This window comes from Marmota flaviventris, chromosome 1, assembly GCF_047511675.1.
Source record: "Marmota flaviventris isolate mMarFla1 chromosome 1, mMarFla1.hap1, whole genome shotgun sequence".
Lineage (NCBI taxonomy): Eukaryota > Metazoa > Chordata > Mammalia > Rodentia > Sciuridae > Marmota > Marmota flaviventris.
Genome location: NC_092498.1, coordinates 72,487,557 through 72,502,244, shown reverse-complemented (window position 1 = coordinate 72,502,244; position 14,688 = coordinate 72,487,557). Strand labels below are relative to the sequence as shown.

The window sequence follows — 14,688 nt, the reverse complement described above, 5'->3', positions numbered from 1 at the left end:
ATCACTAATATGGCATTTAGGATAGTTTAGTAGGACCGAGCTGAATTGTTCCCCCCACCTTCTTTGGAAAAGGAGTACAACATGTATTTCCAAATTCATGCTTTGAACTCATTTTTTAAAAGAATGAGAAGGCAGTCCCTGTGCCTTTTAGAGACCTTCGCCCAGGTACTTGCCCTGGGCTGGAAGTCACTCTACTGACTCTTTGGGTGTGTGCTGCTGATAGGTATGCAGTCACAGACAGTAGCAGAAATGAGTGCACAGGTATTCCTTTGGTGTCAGTGAAAATCTCAGATTCTTGATTAATTCAGACAGGACTTATCAGTCTGAATGTGTAAGATTTTTGTATATTTTTAAATGGCCTTTTGATGTTTATTTTTTTATTTTTGCTAATTTGAAAAAAAAAAAATGTTGATGGTTTTGTTTCTAATGTGTCCATGTCATTTGAAGCCTCTAAACAGTATGTAACAGCTCCCCATGTATTTCCAGCCAAGTCCATCTACCTCAAGCCTGAGTTCTACTCACTCTGCTTCACCTAATGTGACAAGTTCTGCTCCATCGAGTGCCAGAGGTCAGTGCCAGAATGTGGGGGAGACTAAGGGTGTCCAAAGAAACCTGTGGCCTACTGCCACCGAAGCTCAGCTCTTGCCTTTAAACAGGTCCAACATGGCACCACACATGATTCTTCCCTTCTCTTCCCAGCTTCTCCTTTGCTATCTGACAAACACAAACATTCCAGAGAAAACTCTTGCCTGTCCCCAAGAGAAAGACCCTGCAGTGCCATTTATCCAACACCTGTGGAGCCATCTCAGGTATTCTTTGTGGATGAGAAAACCAGAATATAGGGAAAAGTCTGGAATTGCTTACATACCTCGGCAGAAGCACACCATAGCTTCCAAAAGCAACTAAATGGGCATTGTCAGACCACAGGCCAGCTGGGTGAAGAGTCCTCCTTTGTTTTATGCCCTTTGTAAGGAATTCTGTCTGAGCCTTGTATTTCTGGTAGTGCTATATGGGTTGTATAGCAGTACAGCTGAAAAGGAAAATGGGAAATCCTTTTTCCTCTTTAACCAACATTTTGTTTCTTTATTAAACATTCCAAGGGGGAGTGGGTGAATGGATCGCCTGTGTGTGTGTTTGCATGTGTATGTAACAGAAATCTGGGGGAGCTTTTTAGGTTAGCAGATGACTCTCAAGAAAAAGTATACTGCTACCTGGCACTCTTCTTTTTTTTTTAAATTTTTTATTAGAGCATTATAGTTATTCCTGGTAGCTAGGTTCATCCTGACAAAATCATATATGCACGGAATCTGACCCACTCCATTTCAGTCTCCAATTCTCCCCCTCTCCCCACGACCCCTGCCTCTATTTTTACTCCACTGACCCTCCCCTTGCTCATCCATTTATCCATCCTTGGTTGGTGCTTTCCACATACACATATAGTTGAAATTCCCTGTGGTGTATTTATATATGCACATAACATGATTTTGTCAAATTCATTGCTCATCTCCTCCCTTTTTCTGCCCCTTCTTCCTCCCTCACAATCTCCTTCTTCTACTCCACTGATCTTCCCTATATCTTTATGATATCAGATCCCCTCCCCCCATGCTTTTTTTTCCCCTTATTTTGTTCTAATTTCGACAAATGAGAGAAAACATCAACCTTTGGTTTTCTGAGTCTGGCTTGTTCCACTTAGCATGATGTTCTCTAGTTCCATCTGTTTACTGGTAAATGCCATAATTTCATTCTTTATGGCTGAGTAAAACTCCATTGTGTTATATACCACATTTTCTTAATCCATTCATCTGTTGACGGGCATCTCGGCTGATTCCATAATTTGGCTATTGTGAATTGTCCCTCACTCTTTCTTTTTTCTCTTACCTATATAAGAGAGCTGCAATCCATTCCATTCTGAAATCCCCAAGAGTGCAGGAGCAATCTGTTTGCCTTTGCCATTCTTCTTTAAGGCATTGAGGGCAAAGTGGCTGCATCCTCTGGCTTTCCCAGTACCCCTCACAGGGACAAGGGAATGTGGCTTGAACCCTCCTCCCCCAAACTTGGCTTCAAAGTGATTCTCTTAATCTGAAGGTTGAGGTCATGGGTTCAGCCCTTTGGGCGCTTCTAGAACATCAAAGAATGATTTCAAAGTTGAAGATTTGTATGTAGCCCTGAATTTTTATAGATTATTTGGGAGTAATTTAGGAGCGGAGAAAAATAGTTATTTCTACTCCAGCTAATTTCTCTGTTTTTCTACACCATCCTGGCAGAAGTCTGTAGCTGCATCTGGAAGTGGATGAGAGCGAGTGGGATTTGGCTTGATTGGTTTATCTTTGCTGATTGTGTGATCTTCCCGAAAGTCCCAGGATACCTCCTCTGCGCAGCACTGATGTCTTGCAGAAATTATATCTGAGTGCGTTTGGCTGAACCAGCTAACCAGTTTTATTTCCCTTTGTCACTTGATGTTGCAAGGGGATTTCACAGTGTGTTCCATCTGCTCTAGGAAAGTATGTTGGCAGCATGGGAAACTCTGAAAGCCTTCCCTGATTACTCTCCTGAGTTTTCTACTTTGGGTAAAATTCAAAGCAGTGTGTATATTGCCAGTATTACAATAATAATGTTGCTATAGTGCATCTAGTTAAGGACTTGGAACTTTTTTTTAATAGGTCACCATGTAAAACTGGCATTTTATAGGTTAAAAAATACAGAATATTAACCATTTCATATGTTTTTAAACTTAATTTGGATTTAAAATGTGAAGGGGTTAAAACGTCCATTCATTAGAGAATTTTTTGAGCTACAGTTTCTCCTTTAATTCTTACCTTAATTTCATATTGCCAGTCTAGCATTTGTATTTATAAAGAACACCATAGCTCAACCACTATTTAATATTTTTTCTATATTTTGTTATAAGTATTTATTTACCATTGATATTTAAAATGAAATACAAATTTCTAAAACACTATTCTTTTTCTCAAAACCTAAGGCTCTTTTCCCCTTAAGTATAATTGAATTCTTTGTTCCTAGGCTCATCATACCATATAAAAAAAATACTTTGAACGAAAAGTTTCAATAAGGAGATAAATCATGTCATTTTCTAAAAGGTCTCACTTGTCAGTATATTGCATCATAAAAACAGACTCTTATCCCTTTCCAGAGAATGCTGTTTAATCACATTGGAGACGGGGCCTTGCCACGAAGTGACCCAAATCTTTCTGCCCCTGAGAAAGGTGGGTATCTACCAGCCCCCTCCTCAGTCCTGGGATGTATAAGGGTTTGTTTTGTCCTCATTTTCTCCAGTTTTCCGTGTGTCCTGTGGAAGGCAGGGCTCTAGGTCCTTAATGATCAGGACTAGTATACTCTTTAGGGAACTAATGAAAGACAGTATTCATGATCCATTCTTCATCAACTGTTTGTGAGATTTAAGGGCAGAATCTGAGCAACTTAGAAATGCCTCTGTTGAATGACTTTGGTTGTCTTTCATTGAGTCCCCATGTGAAGCCTGTTCTTCCTGAAACAAAGTTGCCAATTAGGTCACTTGTTCAGCACAATGAAAATAGCAACTTGGAAGATTGATTCTGTGGTCCCTATCCTTTGTCTCCCTTACAAAGCCCATTCAGCCAGCTCATCTGTTGTTTGTGGTGACTCGGATATGGGTCTTGTACAATTAAATATTATTAAAAATTGCAATCCAGTGCATAACGGAGTGTGCCCTGCTCAAGGTCACATACACGCGCAGACACACACAAATGAGAACCAAATACATGCATCTGAATAAGCAGCCAATTAGCATTAGTTTTGCAACATGGGCAGAAGATGAAGAGCAGATTAAATGTCACTTCTTCAACTGTGGGGGGGTGGGGGTTTGCAGCAAGTCACCAATTTGCCGCTTCAGGGTCAGGCCTCAAAAATAGGAGCAGTCCCACAGGCCAATGAATCAAGAGTCCCTAATGAAACGTCCTGGTAAAGTGCACTTTAATTGCCCTCATTAAAAACTAGACTGTATTGTCATTTGGGTACTGACACATTAACATTAAAAACTTTCCAAAAGAAGATGGAAATCAGTGAGGCCTTAGCCAAAATAATTTTAAAATGCTAATTTAACTTTAATGTTTTGAGTCAAGCATTGATCTTTGCCGTTAGAAATTGGGTGGTGTGCTGTTTTTCTCATCTCTTCTATCAAAAGAGAACCACAAAGCAAATTTAAAAGGAATAGAGAAAAAATATCTTAAGAGTCATTCCACTCTGTTAAATGAAAGTGGTAATTTAGTGGGAAAATGTGGAAATTTTCAACATGTCCAGGAGATGGCAGTATCTATACAGGGAGTGAGCTCCTGGAACTCCAAGCGGACTTCATTGCATAGTGACTGTCACCAACCTTGTGCGTCCTGCCCTGGTTCCTGGCAGGATTGTTCCATATTCCTGCATCTCAGTGAAGCATGGAGCAGACAGATCACAAAATAAGAATGGCACTCAGTATTCCAAATGGTTTCCTTAGGACATACTTCACTGCAATCCACTGATTTCAGGAACAAGACTTCTTTCTTCAAAAAATTAGTCAATGAGGTGGTGTGGTACAGCTATGCTTTCCCAATAGTTCTGCCAAACAAACTGTTGAAATATTAGGATGTCATTGCCTTCTCCCTTTTTGGGTGCCACATGTCCATAAATTTCCACTAAAAAACAAGTTTTAAAATAGACCAGTGACTATATCTTCCATCTGTCTCCCAGCATCTAAACACATTTGTAATTCTCAACAAGTTTCTATACTCTGGCATAGAGATTTGTAGTCCTGTTTTACAGCTTAGGGAATTAAAGAGACATGCTAGCCTACAATTAAATGTCAACTCTGTCAGGTAGCCAATTAAACGAAGTTTGGGTATTCAGGAGGTTTTCCTCTTTGTTTTTTTTTTTTTTCATTCTGAATAATTCTGGATTTTTTCATTCTGGATAATTCTGACTTTATTCTAATATCTCAAGTGCTGGAAAAGCAAAGCTGAACCATGTGTTTTTAGCTGTGTTATTCCCTTCCAGCTGTGAATCCTACCCCTAGCAGCTGGAGCCTGGACAGTGGGAAAGAAGCCAAGAACATGTCGGATAGTGGGAAACTTATCTCTCCCCCTGTCCCTCCAAGACCCACACAGACTGGTGGGTATTTGAAGCATTTGAACAATTAGTTTTGTAAACTAACTTTTACTCACTACTCCAACTTATCCTCAACTCCTCAGAGAAAGGTGGGCATTTGTTTCTGAGGTGAAAGCCTTGGCAGCTGCATACTTCATTTACAGTGTTCTCCCCTTTCCCCAGCTTCTGTTACATGTCCAACAGTGGTCCATTCCTAATGAAGCCCTCAGGCAGATTTTGTCAGTGCTCCCCAGTCACCATCCTCAACCCTCTAACCCTGCTGGGCCACTCACATTTCCTCCAGCCTTTGCTTGAGCCACCTGGTTCCTATCACCCTCTGCTAACTCAGGCACTCTCCTCAGCGTCATTCAGGACTCATGCCAAGGTTTCAATTGCCCCTAAATAGGAATTAACTAACAGCAATTTTGTTGGGCTTCTGGCATTCATAATTACCTGCTGCTTTCTAAGTCTGGATGCAAGGGGAGTGTTTCTCAAAGGTTGATGCAAGGCACTGCATTCCCTAGGGTCCTGGCTCACAAAGCAGATTCTGAGACCTAACCTCAGCCATACTGAATCAGAATTTTAGGATTTCTGAGAAAAGATCCTTGTGTCTGTATTTTTACCACACCTTTCAAGTGATTCTCATGCTCACTAGATTCTGAGAACCTCTGGTAGTGGTTTCTGAGAAACTTTTGGGATGGGGTAGTTCAGTGGTACGTGTTATGTTTAGTACATGCAAGGCTCTGGATTCAATCCTCATCACCAAAAAGTAAAGAAAAGAAATTTTTTTCATGAGTGTACAGCAATAAGAGGCCACTTTCCTCCTGAATGGAGACTTGAATGTGGAGTTTTATTGTTGTTTGGGTTTTTTGTTTGTTTGTTTGTTTGGTTGGTTGTTTTTTGTGTTTGGTTTTTTTTTTTTTTTTTGGTACTGGGGATTGAACCCAGGGGTGCTTAGCCACTGAGCCACATACCCAGCTTTTATATATATATATATATATATATATATATATATATATATATATATATTTTTTTTTTTTTTTTTTTTTTTTTTTTTTAAATTGAGAGGCTGAGTTGCTTAGGGCTTCACTAAGTTGCTGAGGCTGTCTTTGAACTCATGATCCTCCTGCTTCAGCATCCTGACTGCTGGGATTATAGGCATGTGCCATCATGCTGGGCTGGAGCTGTTGTTAAAAGCGTCCTGTCCTCCTTTACTGACTCTGCTTATTCTGGTGTTGGGGGTCTTCTCAGCACCTACCTATGTCTAAAGGTGACTTGAACTTTACAAATATAGTTGGCCTAAAAATAAGAAAATATGACGTTGTTTCTTCCATAGATTTTTCTGCACTGATCTTTCATATTTCATTTGCTGTATTCTAGCATCTTGTTCTGTTTTCTTTTTTACTAAGAAAGTTGACTTTACCTTTTAAAAGTAAACTATATGCTACCCAGTGTGTTCTAAAATTGTCAAAGCTGAAAGTCAAGTTACCTATAATTTTTGAAAGGCACATGAGACCTTTAAACAAAACAAGAAATTACTTTAAGCTTATTGATCATCTGCATCACTGTGTCAATGTGATGACAGGAGATTAAGACACATCAGCCAATTTTTTTTGTATTTCATTTGTGATTCACATAGATTCAGGCTGTCTCCAGTTCAAACCTGATTGTGTCCCTACAGTTGGGAACTTTAAAGGCATTTTTTTAAGGAAAAATAATGTTAATAATATTAACAATAATGTTAATAATAATTATCATCATCATCATCATTATATTGATGGTAGTTAGGTTCCTAGGCCAGTTTCAACCTGAAGACAAGGATATTAATGGAACCATTTTTAGCCTTTGTGGGAAAATGCTTTTCCAGAGAAGGATCTGTGAACCTGCACTGAGTGCCAAGGCCAACTATGGAGATGTCACCACCTGCCTGAGTCAAGAGGAACAGGAAACCTTGACTTCTGCCACAGTGATGACATAAATATAGCTCCCAATCAGGATTGGCTTCTCTGTATATGCATGATTTCTTCCATAATCAGTACCCACAGTTGATGAGCCACGAGAAGTAGCCCTTGTGTTAGAAGGTGACATGTCTGACAGCATGCCATAGCCAGGTGAAGGCTACACCCACCATGTGACAACAGACCACTCTTCCTGTTCCCTTAGGAGGGTGACCTTCCTTCTCCCCAGGTAACTTGGCAGGGCTGTCATCCCTTCTGCACTGATTGCCCTCATGGTCTGTCCTGATGTCATCATCCGTGGTCACTGTTGTAGGCCTCTGTAACTGTCTGTCTTTCTTCCTTTCAGCTTTTCTGTGGTTTTCTTAGGAGTTACAAACCTTACTGTGACAACTGGGAGAGTGGCAGCTAATCACAAAGCAACATATCCTGAATTCACTGCAACTTCTCTGTGTGGAATTGGGAAGTGTGGCTTGCCCTCCCCCTGGTGACTGTGTCATATGCGGCTTTCACCCAGCATAGTCACGATCTAGAGAACTGGATATGATCCACAGGCACACACAGAGGGGGCAGTGCCATCACGCATGCTATGTCCCAAGTATAGGACTTAAAAATCTAGTTAAAGAGCAAGGAGATCGCTTTTCTGGCCCTGATGACAAAATCCATCGAATACCACCACCCATGGGACAAAGGGAAGACCCGAGAACAGTGTTGGGGGGAGAAATGACCAAGGCTTTTTGTCTGTTTGGGGAGTATTGGGGTGGGCTGTGTAAAAGGAGTTTGATTAAATATATTACCATGGACCTATTCGAAGCTGCCTGCATGGCCTTGGTCTTCCCATTGCAGCCCAGGCCAAAGCCCACAGCTGTCTCCCAAGGACTGCTCCCTGGCACCTCACACCTAAAAGCACCTTACCAGGTAGCAGGATCAAGCAGTGGAGAAGCATCTGGACATTAGAGAAATAGAAAGGGCCTTGGACCAATTTGGGGCCCTGTCACTTTGGTCAAAGCATCATGTGTGCACTGGCAACTTTTCGCTAATTGGCTCAGGTCTTAGTAATGCTATCCTTTGTGAGGAATTTGATGGGCCTCATTTCGCTTCTCCCCTGTCCCTACCCTACCTTGCTTAGGAGGGCCTTATACACTGGATCATCTATATGGGCTTGAACACAGAGGGTATTTGCATATGGTCAGCTGTCTGGTTTTTCTTAATTAAAATGTTATCTCTCTCCATTCACAGCTTCACCAGCAAGACACACAACATCAGTATCCCCCTCACCTGCTGGGCGGTCTCCATTGAAGGTACAGACCCTTCTTTAGACTGAGGCTAGAGACTAGCCCAGGTTCCTTTATGCTGTAAGACTCATCCCAGACAATTGAAAGGTGTTTTCATTTGCACAGACAGGATATACAAATAAGAGGTAGGGGAAGGATGGGTAAGAAAAACTCTGGATTTTCCCCTTGGGGAGCCTTCTCCATGAATGCAGCTATTTGTTTTTGGATTATTAGCCTCACTCCCCAAATAGTAGCAATGAGAACTTAAAAACTATAGTCAGTATGTATAAGGAATTAGGAAAGAAATATGGTCCCAATGAATTTTTAGGAACGTTTTCAGCCTATTCTGTTGTTTTAAGGTACTTTGCACAACACACACACACACACACACACACACACACACACCACGCTTGAAAAACATCAGTAACAAAGATCTAAATATTCTACTGTGGGTGTTTTGCCTTTATCATCAGCCTCACCTGTTTTGACAAAGTGAAGTTCAACTTTCTTTTTAATATTTTATACCAAGATTGTCATTCACATTAGAATTACATATTTAGTCATGAAAAACAAAATGATAAAGTGGATAAAAAATTTCTGGAAACAAACTGAGAAAGGTTTAAAGGTCAGAGTTTTGAATTGCTGTGTAGATACAGGCTGCTGAACATCTCTAAACATACAAATCCCTCATGAAGATAAAGAATAATATTTAGTCTCTATCCAAATTGAATCAGACTAGCTGCAAGTCTTGTTAGCACATATGAGAGGTTGGTGTTCAGAGCTGCAGCACCAGAAGCAAATAAAGGGTTGAAGTAAGTGTTGAAAGGACGATTTTGTACCTGAGCGACTTAGGATTTACACGCTCCATGTCCTTCTTGTTGATGAGACGGTTCTAGCTAATGTGAAAAAGACAAATTAGCCTCTACAAACACATAGGGGCATGTTGTGATCCCAGGCATCTGTGCTGCCGAGGAGAGTTGCTGATAGAAATGGAGATTCTGGAAATCAAAACAAAAAGAAAAGGAGAAAAATCACAAAGAAGTGTGATTTCATTTGTGTTGCCCAGAATTTCTGACACATAAATTTGCTTATCAGTGGAAATTATTTGCTAGTTTCGTTGTCTTTCTGCAATGCAGTGTTATCATAGAGTACACAGACAGCATTTGCTTTGGAAGCCATTGCCTGCCATCCTGATGTGAGGAAAGGAAAGCAACATGCTTTTTCGCATTTTTACATGTACTTACTGGCAAAGAGCTCCACATGTTGCTGTGAAATTATCATATGTGTTTTTCAACTTGATTTTGCAGAGTAGTAATAAGATAATAAGTAGTCTAAGAAATTAATTCCTAAAAAATAAAAAGAATCCAAGGCCTGAAAATGTTCAAGTAGCTATCAAACAGTTCTAGTTAGCAAACTCGTATATGTTCTCTACAGACCTGCATATATTTTTACTGGCCATGGATAATCTTGAAGCCATGCCTTTGTAAATGGGGCTTGAAAGAGGAGAAAATAGATTGAACATTTGTGTTGTAACACCTGTAGTACATTAGAGGGCACACTGCTACCAAGTTGTTAAATTTAATATGATTAGAATGCAGTGTGCTGCCCTAAGTGGTAGAATTCGATTTTTTTTTTCAACAGTTAAACAATGGAGTTAAGCTTTTAGAGGAGACTTACCTGCCTTCTTTTGAATTTGAGATCTAATTTTTGACAAAGACAGCAGTGAATGTGGATTTGATTAGCTATGCTTTATTTTACTGTCTATTAAAGGAAATGCTTGGTGTTTACCAGCATTATTTTGTTTAAAAAGAGAGACCAAGGTAAAGTTGGGCCAGCATAGCATTTCTCAAAGTATGTTCCATAGAAAATTGGGTTTTTATAGGACATTTGTTATTAGTGGAAAATTGTTCTATGGTCAAATAAAATTAGAAAACACTGGGCTAAACAGAGTTATTTGGGTTTCTTTATTATAAGACTTTGTATATTAATATGATTGCCAGGTACATAGGAACATTTCCCAGTGGAACCCTCCATTCATGGAACCTATTTTAGGACTTGCTGTCCTTAGATTACCACCTGGGGGAGCAACAGATTCAGATGCAAACTGACCACATTGCTGACATAAATGAGTTAAGGAGGCTGTGTAGAAAGCCCTGTGGAGGAGTGGGGATTGTGGTAAATTGAAGCATTCATGCCATTGTTGCAGAACTTCCAGTTTTTTATATAATATCAGAAACCTAGGGTTTTGTGTGAAATTTGCCTATTTTAAAAAATTAGTAAATTAGCAACTAATAATTTAAAATTAAAAATTTAACATTAAAAAAATGAAATTTGTTTAAAAAAAAAAAGCAGCAGATGGAACTGCTCACAGCTCAGGCTAGAATCTGAGGGCTCAGTTTACAGCTTCATCTCAGGAGTCTGGAGCAAAGTCAGAAGAATCAAGTGCAAGGCCTCTTGACTAGTGGGAAGTGCCCTACCTACATGTCCTCAAGCTGCCCTGTGTCCTGCAGTTGCAAACTCCTGGCCTGCTGAGCTAGAAAAGCAAAATGGAGTCCCCAAGGCTGCTTTCACCAGTTGCCTCTCTTTCAAGCTGGATATAGGACAGTGGTTTGCCAACAAATTCCCTGGCTGGTATCTTTCATCCTCTGTTTGAAAATGATAAGAAGTCAAGCAGGCATTGAGGTGAACTGGATGCTTGGGGGGCTGGCAGATAAGTGTCAGATGTGTAATTTTCAGCGCTGTGCTTGACCACCGCTCATGGTTGAGTCTGGGTATTTGCATTAGTCAGCTTGGGTTCTCATAACAAAATACTATAGTCAGGGGTTTAAACGACAGAACAGTTCTGACAGCTAGAAGCCCAAGATTAAAGTCTTAAAAGTCTTGATTTCTCCTAAGAACTCTGGCTTGAGATGGGCAGCTGGCTCTTAACATCCTCATATAATCTTTTTTTTTTTTTTTTTCTGAATACCAGCATTGCTCTTTTATACCGAAATTCCTCTTTTTAACAGAAAGTAGTCAGATTTCATCAGGGTGGGTTTAACTTGGTCCCTTCCTTGAAGATGGCTGCAAATACAGCCACCTGCTGCGGTTCTGGAAGCCAGGGCTTCCAAGCGTGGACTTGTATGTGGGTGGTGGGATGTTCAACCCACCAGTGTCCCTGACTCTGCCGTTCTCCCCTCTTTCTTTTCCGTCTCCCCCTCCCCTTGCCTTGGGAGCAGGGCTCTGTGCAGTCTTTCACCCCATCTCCGGTGGAGTACCACTCCCCAGGACTGATCTCCAACTCCCCGGTCTTGTCGGGCAGCTACAGCAGCGGGATCTCCTCTCTCAGCCGGTGTAGCACGTCGGAAACCTCAGGCTTTGAAAATCAGGTGAACGAACAGGCGGCCCCGGTGTCGGTGTCCAGCTACGCGGGGCCAGGACCCGAGGAGCCGGTGCGCAAAGAGAGCAAAACCCCACCCCCGTACAGCGTGTATGAGCGGACTCTGCGGCGCCCGGTCCCGCTACCTCACAGCCTCTCCATTCCCGTCACCTCTGAGCCGCCGGCCTTGCCCCCCAAGCCTCTGACAGCGCGCACCAGCCACCTGGAGAACGGGACCAGGAGGACCGAGCCCGGCCCGAGGCCCAGGCCCCTGCCCCGGAAGGTTTCTCAGCTCTAAGTCACTTTTCCTTGTACCTGCGATGAATACCTGGCCGTTTACAAAATAAGACGTATGATGAGAAGACATTTAGTGTAGGCACTTTAATAACTTACTCAGATCTTTCTTTACATGAGTGGAATTAAAACTTGCTTATTAATATAATGTTGCACAATATTAAAAGTTACTGATCTAAAGCCCAGATGTTACATGAAGTAATGGCTGAATCTCTCTGGAACGTTTCTCCTAGTGGTAAATAGTGATAAAGACTCTTTTTGTATCTTTTTATGTTCGCTTTTTTTTATATATATATAGTTTAATCTTAAAACCAATACAATATTGTCAAACAGTACAATGTGTGATAATGTTGTATACTTTTTACTGAATACTTGATACTCGGAGAAAGCTTATTACCGTCAATGCACATCCTCACACAATGGTCCTTACTTTAGAAGACTTCTGTAAATAAGGTGAGGTTTCTGGCTCTTTCCCTGAGCAGAATGTTCAGTGCACACCCTTGAATTGAAAGGTTAAAGCTAGTTAGACAATATATTAAGGGGTTTCAAGGATTGGGACTAGAAGTTATTTTGTTCTTGAAACAAAATGTTTCTTTAAGGTTGTTTTTGATGTTTGACAGCTGTCTGCATTCTTAAAACTCCACCTTGTGAATCAGTTGCTAAATCCTTTAGTACCCTGACACCATGTTATCTACTGTATTTCTTTTCAAGGTGCAATTTGCTTTCAGAGTTCCAATCAGCTAGATTAAGCAAAAGACCCCAAAAGAAGTGTTTACTTGAATTTTGTGCTTCCTTACTTGATAGTGTCCCATTTAAAATGTTTCATTGCAGAAGAGCAAGTGTTCAAGTATTAAATAGGCACAAATTACTGTGTCCCATTAACAAGAATTCAGGAATCAATATAGGACAGTATTAAATCAATAGTGTAAATGAAGAAAAACACCTTTGTGAAAATATATCAGCATGATTAAATGGCAAAAAGACTTTCAAAAGGCAAGGGCATTAACTTTCAATCCTGCATAAAATTTAAAATTCCTCACAACTCTCTCTTCTTACCAGTGAAGCTTGTCTTCTAAGCTGATCCTGTGGTCCTTTTGTTAGAGGAGGATGATTATAGAACGTTCTAGCTTGAATATTGCAACATAGCATCTTAGATCTAGATAGATAAGCTGATGCCGCTGTTGTAGGAGTGTGGAAAATGCACCTTGTATGTAGTAATGTATTTTGTATCTTTGTTTTTTTCTTTTACTGACTGTTTATAACACTCAATTGACAATAGATATAAACTGTATTTTAAATCATACTGTTAAATATTTTCCCTCTTTTGTTGGGAAGCTCATTTTAGTTTAACCCTATTTGTTTTTGTTGATAGCTTACCTGGAAGGCAGTGACCACTTTTTTATATTCTCTTAATGAAACCATTCAGCAGGTATATGCTGTTGAGGCTGGTTATAGAGGTTTTCTATAATAAATGTTCAAGTATTTTTGTACATAACTGGTTAATTTTAATAAGAGATACCATTATGTGTAAAAAAAAAAGGTAAAAATAAAAGCAAACAGTTGTGGATACAGTATGATTGTTATAATTATGCCAAATACTTTATGTATGGAAAAAGAATATTTGTACATATGTGCTTTTAACAATAATTCTGCCATATTGACTTTACAATTTTGAATGTCAGAAAAATTAATATATGTTAAAATATTTATGTTTAGTGAAAGTATTCATAATTGAGGAAAGGAACAATTTTAGCTTTGTATCTTGCAAGTTTTGCAGTTGGAAATTTCTTGAACTAGCTTTCGCTTTTGATGATAACACTTTGTGTTTGTAATCACATCCATATATTTATATATGTGTGTGTGTGTGTGTGTGTATATATATATACACACACACACACATATATATATATATAAATGTAGGAAGCTCCATATTTCTATTGCTTTAAGAAGTAAAACCTTCCACTTAAATAAGATGACATGCATAAGATAACAAAGCTTCTTTGATTTCCTTTTCCTGTGTAATTTGATAGATTTCTTGACTAGTGCTTGGGCACAGAATAAATCAGTGTTATTTGCTCTTGAAGCCACTTTTTTTAAGAAAAAAACAATTTTTTGGCAGTGAACAGTTGAATTTATCATGTGCGTGTATTTCTAAAGCAGCTATATAGCAGAACATTTCAAGAGATTCCCTTAGCTCAGATGTTCATATTGGTTGCTGCTGGATGGTAAATATTAAATAAAGCTACCAGATTAATCTTCATATTACTGTCTTTATTCCTATCATCAGTGCGTCTTTACCAAGAATAGCAGCTATGTATTGTTGGGCTCCAGTTAATGCACTTCTATTCTTTATGGCTCATTTATGCCATGAAGAACAAAGGGTGAGAAGGATCAGTGTGGGTCACTGTCCCATGGAGAAGGTTACATTTTTCTGGGTGGCTGAACATTAACTGGCCTAACTAAAGCCAATTTAACCAGCCAAGCCATCAGAGTTTCTTTGCATTAGAAAACTTGACACAACACAGGTAGAACTGGGCAAGGGAATGACCTAGTGCTGCCTTTGCCAGCTGTAACATGCTCTATTGGCATGCCTGGTTTTTATAAAATGTTATAGAATATATTTGACAGTCACTAAATCCAATGACTACAAGTTTTCTGTTAATAAAGTTGTGTCTGTGCTGTGTTAGGT

The 14,688-nt window shown here is 39.8% G+C and overlaps 1 protein-coding gene across 3 annotated transcripts in view; it reads left to right on the top strand.

Moving 5' to 3' along the window:
* Positions 1-14,239, top strand: part of Dock4 (dedicator of cytokinesis 4) — a 439,856-nt gene extending 425,617 nt beyond the window's left edge. For all 3 annotated transcript variants that reach the window (XM_071613555.1, XM_071613553.1, XM_071613552.1), the window contains 6 exons: positions 487-568; positions 700-809; positions 3,152-3,224; positions 5,029-5,142; positions 8,313-8,374; positions 11,566-14,239. In XM_071613555.1, coding sequence (XP_071469656.1) covers positions 487-568; positions 700-809; positions 3,152-3,224; positions 5,029-5,142; positions 8,313-8,374; positions 11,566-12,003 — 879 coding nt within the window. In that variant the 3' untranslated portion in view covers positions 12,004-14,239. The remainder of the gene's footprint in view (positions 1-486; positions 569-699; positions 810-3,151; positions 3,225-5,028; positions 5,143-8,312; positions 8,375-11,565) is intronic.
* The last annotated feature ends 449 nt before the right edge of the window (positions 14,240-14,688 follow it).